At 51.6% G+C, this 8573-nt stretch overlaps 1 protein-coding gene across 1 annotated transcript in view; it reads left to right on the top strand.

The window, feature by feature from the left end:
* The window catches only part of KIF1C (kinesin family member 1C), a 26806-nt gene extending 18458 nt beyond the window's left edge, over positions 1-8348 (top strand). Inside the window, exons 19-23 of the mRNA XM_017496722.2 lie at positions 2718-2801; positions 3215-3401; positions 3526-3598; positions 5287-5904; positions 7134-8348. Coding sequence (XP_017352211.1) covers positions 2718-2801; positions 3215-3401; positions 3526-3598; positions 5287-5904; positions 7134-7817 — 1646 coding nt within the window. The 3' untranslated portion in view covers positions 7818-8348. The remainder of the gene's footprint in view (positions 1-2717; positions 2802-3214; positions 3402-3525; positions 3599-5286; positions 5905-7133) is intronic.
* The last annotated feature ends 225 nt before the right edge of the window (positions 8349-8573 follow it).

Genomic DNA, 8573 nt, shown 5'->3' with positions numbered 1-8573 from the left:
CATTGACCAGGATGGTCTCAATCTCTTGACCTCGTGATCCACCCGCCTCGGCCTCCCAAAGTGCTGGGATTACAGGCTTGAGCCACCGCGCCCAGCCGTTTTTTTAATTTTTAAATTTTTATTAAAAAAAAAAAAAAAAGAGGAACAGTATCTCACTATGTGTTCCAGGCTGGTCTCACAACTCCTGGGCTCAAGTGATCCTTTTGTCTCAGATTTCTAACGTGTTAGGATTACCGGTGTGGGCCACTGCACCTGTCGAGGTGTATTTTTGAGGTTACCAGTTTGTTTTAATTCTGATACTTTTAAAAAAATACAATGATTTGGGTTCACATAAGCTCAATGAAGTCACACTCTGTGAAAATGACTTGGACAGGGAGGCAGGACGTAGTACACATATGCTATCTGTCAACTTGGACCTGGTGTATGCATTGTGCCTCAGAGACCTAGGAGTGTTTAGCCTAACACCTTCCAGGGGTCAAGGTACCTGGGGCGGGTATGGTCAACACATTTTGTTTTTTTTTGAGATGGAGTTTTGCTTTTGTTGCCCAGACTGGAGTACAGTGGTGTGATCTCAGCTCCCTGCAATCTCTGCCTCCCAGGTTCAAGCAGTTCTCCTGCCTCAGCCTCACTAGTAGCTGGGATTACAGGCACACATTACCACATCTGGCTAATTTTTATATTTTTAGCAGAGATGGGTTTTCACCACATTGGCCAGGCTAGTCTCAACAGAGTGAGACTCTGTCTCCAAAAAAAGGGAAAAAAAAAAGACAAACCTTTTGGGTTTCCATTTGGTTCGGGGTCAGCAGATTAAGGTAGTTGTTCTGGTCTGGTTCAAGTCCTCAGTGACAGCAGACGTTTCCGGCATTTTGGGTTGAAAGCTGTTGAATCAGTTCAGCCCCGTGAGTTATTGCCAAGTTCCTGTTGTGCGGCTACCTCGAGCCATTTGCTGGGGGAGATATGAAAGTCATACAAGTCACCAAAAATATACCTCAGCAGAGCGAGCCCAACGGTAAGGAGCTCAGATTGTGGGGAGATGACACATGTGTGCAAGACTGTGACATAAGTCACAGTAAAGGCAGCTAGTGTTTCTGTGTTGCAAAGGATGGGAATTGTGATGGTTTAGTCCCTGCGGGTCTTGGTTATTAGCAGATTTCAGACCCAGCCAGAGGTTTGGCTGTACACCTGTATTCCCAGCACTTTGGGAGGCAGAGGCAGGCAGATCATGAGGTCAGGAGTTCGAGACCAGCCTGGCCAACATGGTGAAACCCCATCTCTGCTTAAAAATACAAAAATTAGGCCGGGTGCGGTGGCTCACGCCTGTAATCCCAGCACTTTGGGAGGCCGAGGCGGGTGGATCACGAGGTCAAGAGATCGAGACCATCCTGGCCAACATGGTGAAACCCCATCTCTGCTTAAAAATACAAAAATTAGGCCGGGTGCGGTGGCTCACGCCTGTAATCCCAGCACTTTGGGAGGCCGAGGCGGGTGGATCACGAGGTCAAGAGATCGAGACCATCCTGGTCAACATGGTGAAACTCCGTCTCTACTAAAACTGCAAAAAATTAGCTGGGCATGGTGGCGCGTGCCTGTAATCCCAGCTACTCAGGAGGCTGAGGCAGGAGAATTGCCTGAACCCAGGAGGCGGAGGTTGCGGTGAGCCGAGATCGCGCCATTGCACTCCAGCCTGGGTAACAAGAGTGAAACTCTGTCTCAAAAAAAAAAAAAAAAAAATTAGCTGGGCATGGTGACACACATCTCTAATCCCAGCTACTTGGGATGCTGAGGCAGGAGAATCTGTTTCTTTCTTTTTTTTTGTTTGAGACAGAGTCTCACTCGTCACCAGGCTGGAGTGCAGTGGTGCGATCTCGGCTTACTGCAACCTCTGCCTCCCGGGTTCAAGCAATTCTGTCTCCAACCTGGGCAACAAGAGCGAGACTCCATCTCAAAGTAAATAGATAAATAAGTTGCATCCATCACAATTAAATACTTTTGATTATCTTGTTTATTGTCTGTCTTACCAGTCAGAAGTAAGCTCTATAAGAGCAGGGATGTTTTGTTTTATATCAACACTGTATTTCTAAGGCCTAATAAAATAGTGTCTGGAAGGTAGTAGGAGTGTGATATATTTGGGTTTGAATCAATAGATGAATTTTGGGTCATGGTGGGAAATGAAGTGAAGGTGGGATAGATGACACCGCCTCTACACACCCCGCATCCCTTCTTGCTGTCCATTTCTGCTGCTGCTGTTCCCTGGCTCCCATGATGCCCTTGGCTGTCTCTGCCCATTCTCTTCTGAGTCCCCCTTTGCACTGGCTCGTTTCCCTTCCTCTGCCCCACCAGGGATAATGTCAGTGGGAAAGGTAGGAATGGATATCTGGAAGGCAGAAATGACAGGGTCTCTCACCAGTTAAACATGAAGAATGAATCCTTTTGAGAATTACTGGTTTTCTAAGCCGCTGCTGGGGAGGGTAGAGGTGGGTGAGTCAGGAGCCACTGCAGAGGCTTCTGGGAATTGTAGTTGGGGCTCTAACCCTCCTTCTGCTCTTCCTTTCCCGTGCTGCCTGCCACCAGAGGGGCCATGGCACCCCCCACAGGTACTGGGGGTGGGACTGGTGGTGCATGTGTGGTTTTTGGGGTAAGGCAAGGTGGGAATCTGTGACTATGACCTACCTTCCTCCAAGATCAAATCTTTCCCTTTGTTCTGCCCTTCTGTTCAGTGGTGGTCACTCTGGAGCCTTGTGAAGGAGCTGAGACATATGTGAATGGGAAGCTTGTGACAGAGCCGCTGGTGCTGAAGTCAGGTAGATAAGGTGTTGCAGAGGGAGGGTTCTGGGGCGTGGCTGTGTGTAGGAAGTCTCAAGGGAGGGCCTTCTGGGTGCATCCTAGAGGAGGACCCTGAAATAAATCAGAAATAGCATGAGGATATAAAGAAGGAATTGGGAAGTGAAAGTAAAGGAGTCAGGTCTTGGTTTCTCTTGCTGCCCCAGGGAACAGGAAGTGGATACCCAGCTCTCATAATTACCTTTCACTGACAGGAATGGGGTTGGTTGGTCTCTGGGTGTCAGCCAGGGGAGCATAGGCTCTGGCTGCCCTCAGACTTGGTGTGATGGAAGAGAGGGTGTCACAGCCCCTGGGCCAGATTCTTTATGCCTTGGGTGTAGGGATGGGTTTGTTGTTGGGGAGCGAGTTTACTTTTCCCTCCTCCCATCTCCAGGGAATAGAATTGTGATGGGCAAGAACCACGTTTTCCGCTTCAATCACCCGGAGCAGGCAAGGCTGGAACGGGAACGAGGGGTCCCTCCACCCCCAGGACCGCCCTCTGAGCCAGTCGACTGGAACTTTGCCCAGAAGGAACTGCTGGAGCAGCAAGGCATCGACATCAAGCTAGAGATGGAGAAGAGGTACGAGGGAGTTACATCCCCCATGGCCCTCTAGGCTGTCCTTCCTGGGCGTCTGCACCCGTGTCCTCCTCTCGTTAGATACCCCACCAAAGTTGCTCTTCCTTCCCTCCCGGCTCAATCCCAGGCTACAGGATCTGGAGAATCAGTACCGGAAAGAAAAGGAAGAAGCCGATCTTCTGCTGGAGCAGCAGCGACTGGTGAGGGGAAGCAGGGGCTGGGGGATGGGCTGATGGGCAGATGAGCAGCAAGCCTGAGTCTGAGTGCAGTGGTCACCACTTGAGCCAGATTGGGAAGTGGGCATGGGGATAAGGGGAAGGGTCAGAGTGGAAAAAGCCAGGAGAGAGATGTGACTGCTGGAGGAATCCATTGTGAGGAAGGAAGATTCCTCCAGTTGACCAGGACTTCCCATACTCTAGTTGATTATGCCAAGTTCTTGATTTTTACCATATCCAAGTATATCACCTGTGTTGCTATTAAGATTGTTCTTTTTTTTTTTTTTTGAAACAGAGTCTCGCTCTGTTGCCAGGTGCCAGACTGGAGTGCAGTGGCGCGATCTTGGCTCACTGCAACCTCCAAGCAATTCTCCTGCCTCAGCCTCCCAAGTAGCTGGGACCATGGGTGCGTGCCACCACGCCCAGCTAATTTTTTAGTAGAGATGGGGTTTCACCATGGTCTCGATCTCTTGACCTCGTGATCCACCCACCTCAGCCTCCCAAAGTGCTGGGATTATAGGCTTGAGCCACCACGCCCGGCTTTTTTTTTTTTTTTTTTTTTTTTGTTTTTTTTTTTTTTTTTTTTTTTTTCCTGAGTCGGAGTCTCCCTCTTTTGTCCAAGCTGGAAAGCGATGGCACCATCTCAGCTCACTGTAGCCTCTGCCTCCTGGGTTCAAACAATTCTTATGCCTCCCCATTAGCTGGGATTACAGGAGCCTGCCACCACGCCCAGCTAGTTTTTGTATTTTTAGTAGAGACGGGATTTCACCATATTGGCCAGGTTGGTCTGGAACTCCTGACCTCAGGTGATCCGCCCCCCTCGGCCTCCCAAAGTGCTGGGATTTCAGGTGTTAGCCACTGTGCCTGGCCAAGATTGTTCTTCAATCCATTTATGCCAGAGGTTGCAATTTTTTAAATATTTGTATGAGTTAAGAATCAGACTTTGGCAATGACCTTGAGCAGTAGGACATAAATAACTCCCACATCTTAGGGTTCCAATAATGGAACGTGGTGGCAGGCTCCTTAGCCTTCCAGTAATGGAACACTAGGCATAAATGGGTCAAATAGACTTTCTGTTTTGTTTTTGAGACAGTAACTTGCTCTGTCACCCTGGCTGGAGTGCAATGGCCTGATCATAGCTCAGTGCAGCCTCAAACTCCTTGGGTTCAAGCAATCCTCCCACCTCAACCTCCTGAGTAGCTGGGATCACAAGTGTGTGCTTCCATGCCTGGCTAAATTTTTTTATTTTTTATAGAGATGGGGGCCTCACTACATTGCTCAGGCTGGTCATCAGCTCCTGGGCTCAAGTGATCCTTGTCCTTCCAAAGTCCTGGGATTACAGGCACAAGCCACCAAACCCTAAATGGTCTTTTAAGTCTTGCACAAAGTTCTACACTTGATTAGCTACAGCCAATACTTATGGTAACTTTCTCAGTGCCAGCCATGATTCTAAATACTCGAAACGTGTCTGGGAGGTCGATACCATCATTATCTCTGTTGTCTAGAGGAGCAGAGTTAAGTAGTCTGCCTGAGGGTGCACTGTTGGGGTGGAGCAGGACCTGAACCCAGGCTCCCTGATGAGTGTTTCCAATGTCCTCAGGACACACTGGGCCAAGACACATGGGCTCTGGATGTCCTTAGCCCTCTCTTCCTCTTTCTCTCTGTGGCTCCAGTACGCGGACTCGGACAGTGGGGATGACTCTGACAAGCGCTCCTGTGAAGAGAGCTGGCGGCTCATCTCCTCCTTGAGGGAGCAGCTGCCACCCACTACAGTCCAGACTATTGTCAAACGCTGTGGTCTGCCCAGCAGTGGCAAGCGCAGGGCCCCTCGCAGGGTTTATCAGATACCCCAGCGACGGAGGCTTCAGGGCAAAGACCCTCGCTGGGCCACCATGGCTGACCTGAAGATGCAGGCAGTGAAGGAGATCTGCTACGAGGTGGCCTTGGCTGACTTCCGCCACGGGCGGGCTGAGATTGAGGCCCTGGCCGCCCTCAAGATGCGGGAGCTGTGTCGCACCTATGGCAAACCGGAGGGCCCCGGAGATGCCTGGAGGGCTGTGGCCCGGGATGTCTGGGACACCGTGGGCGAGGAGGAAGGAGGTGGAGCTGGCAGTGGTGGTGGTAGCGAGGAGGGAGCTCGAGGGGCAGAGGTGGAGGACCTCCGGGCCCACATCGACAAGCTGACAGGGATTCTGCAGGAGGTGAAGCTGCAGAACAGCACCAAGGATCGGGAGCTGCAGGCCCTGCGGGACCGCATGCTCCGCATGGAGAGGGTCATCCCCCTGGCCCAGGTAGGCCTGGCCCTGTCTTCTCTCTCCCCTTCTCTCCTCCCTCAGCTCTTTCTCTCCTCCCTCAGCTCTTTCTTTTAGGAGTCTGAACCTCCCATCTCAGAGCCTAACCTTTCCCCTGAGTCTGGAAAAAATTGCCTTGAAGTATAGCACAGTTTTTTTCAGTATCGTTTATGAACCACATGCCTCACCACCACCAGGCTGCTAATTAAAAATGCAGATTCCTGGGTTCTACCCCAAACCTACTGAATCCACATCTTTGAGGACCATTCTGCATTTATAATAAGCTCTGGGTGTTTCTGAAGTACAGTGAAGTCTAAGACCCACTGATATGAAGTGTACAGTTTTAAGTTAGTGCTTGAAGAGTGTCACCCATGTGTCTTCTTATCACCCCCTCCCCTCTCCCTTCTTGTTGGTCATTTACTCCGTGGAGTTGCTGTGCCTAGTGCTTTCTGTGTGTGGTCCTGTTTAATCTTCACAACAGCCCTGTGGGTGGTAGTCTTATCACCTATTCCTGTTTTGCATGTATTTGCTCAACAAATAAATATTTGATTTCGTACTGTGTGCCAGACATTTGTGCAGGCCATTGGGGTTACTTAATCAGCCGACAAAATTTTTACTGTTCCAGTTTCTAATGGGGACCAACAGTCAGTCATGGCAACTGAAGGCTTACCTCTGAATTCAGCTCCTCCATACCACTCCAGCCTCACTGGCTTCCTTGCTGTTCCTTGAACTTGCTGGCCTCAGGACCTTTGCACCTGCTGTTCTCTCTGCCTAGAATGCTTTTCCCTCAAATAACCATAGAGATTGCCCCTCACTTCAGGTCTTTACTGAAATGATGTCTTCTCATGAATCTTTTGTAGCCATCTCTGAGCTGGCTTTGTCTTCCTTTCCTGCTCTGTTCTTCTCCATCTGAAATACTAATTTCTTAGAACAACTCTAAACACCAGGTACTAATATTGATGCCATCTTACAGATGCAGAAACTGAGGCACTGAGAGGTTACAAGCCAAAGACCCAGTCACATAGCTGGGAAGTGGCCGGCCCAGGCCTGAGCTCAGACCTTCTCAAGCCCATGCTTGAGAATTCCACTACTTTTCTAGCTTCCTTATCTCCAGGCTTTTCTCCAGACCCTTGACATCCAGCCACTCCAGGTCCCTCTTGAATCCACATGTCCTCAGGATTCAGCTCTCCTTACGTCCCTTCTCCTTTTCTCTCACTCCTCCCTCCCAGGATCATGAGGATGAGAAGGAAGGAGGTGGTGAGGTCCCCTGGGCCCCGCCTGAAGGATCAGAGGCAGCAGAGGAGGCAGCCCCCAGTGACCGCTTGCCGTCAGCCCAGCCCCCCTCACCACCACTTTCAAGCTGGGAGCGGGTATCACGGCTCATGGAGGAGGACCCTGCCTTCCGTCGTGGTCGTCTTCGTTGGCTCAAGCAGGAGCAGCTACGGCTGCAGGGACTGCAGGGCTCTGGGGGCCGGGGCGGGGGGCTGCGCAGGCCTCCAGCCCGCTTTGTGCCCCCTCACGACTGCAAGCTGCGCTTCCCCTTCAAGAGCAACCCCCAGCACCGGGAGTTCTGGCCAGGGATGGGGAGCGGGGAGGCTCCAGCTCCACCCCAACCCCCTGAGGAGGTCACTCCCCCTCCAGCCACCCCTGCCCGCAGACCTCCAAGTCCCAGAAGATCCCATCATCACCGCAGGAACTCCCTGGACGGAGGGGGCCGATCCCGAGGAGCGGGTTCTGCACAGCCTGAACCCCAGCACTTCCAGCCTAAAAAGCACAACTCTTATCCCCAGCCGCCCCAACCCTACCCAGCCCAGCGCCCCCCAGGGCCTCGCTACCCCCCATACACTACTCCCCCACGAATGAGACGGCAGCGCTCTGCCCCTGACCTCAAGGAGAGTGGGGCGGCTGTGTGAGTCCCACATGCTGGGCAGAGGGCCTGGTGGGGCCCCTTGCTAGGAGAAGGGAAGATGCACAAGACGCTGCTTCCCCAGAAGTGCTGGGGCAGGGAGGCCCAGGAGATGAGAGAGAAGGTCCGAGTAGGTGATGGAAGACAAGTGGAGACTGAGCCGGAGGCTGAGGAAAGGAAGGGGCACGGAGTTGCCAGGAGCAAACCAAAGTGAAGGGAGAGATAGGAAGCTGCCTCGGGGCCACCCCTTACCAGGGGGTGGGTCCCACAAACGCTGCTATGGGTGGGGTGGGGGGCTGGGGTGCTGCGTAGCCAGTGTTTGACTTTCTTTTCAAGTAGGGGAAAGGGAGAAGACTGAGAGTGAGGCGAGTTCTCCCCAGCCCCTGTCTGTGGTGGTTTCTGTTTCTAGGGAGGCATGGTAGGATCATAAGTCATTCCCCTCCCTTTCCAGGTGTCCTGCTATATTTGGGGGACCTGACTGGTTTGGCTGGAGTCCCATGAGAATGTGGGCCCTTTAATAAAGGATAGCAAACAGGGAGCTTGTGGCCTGTTTGTTTTGGGTTTTCATGGAGCTGTAGGTTATATAAGGTAATGGCACAGGTCTTACGCATACTTATCAGTGAAGGTTTACATGTGTGTGCCATGCAATACCACCCAGATCGGGATATGAGAATGTTTCCATCTTGTCTTGCTGAAATTCAGCCTCCTGTCTTCTCCTCCAGGGTACACAGCCCAGTCTTTCTGTTTCCCCTGCTTTTTTTTT

Source organism: Cebus imitator, unplaced genomic scaffold (genome assembly GCF_001604975.1).
Source record: "Cebus imitator isolate Cc_AM_T3 unplaced genomic scaffold, Cebus_imitator-1.0 Scaffold223, whole genome shotgun sequence".
Classification (NCBI taxonomy): domain Eukaryota; kingdom Metazoa; phylum Chordata; class Mammalia; order Primates; family Cebidae; genus Cebus; species Cebus imitator.
Note: the sequence above shows the minus strand (reverse complement) of the source record. Positions and strands in the feature narration are given on the sequence as shown.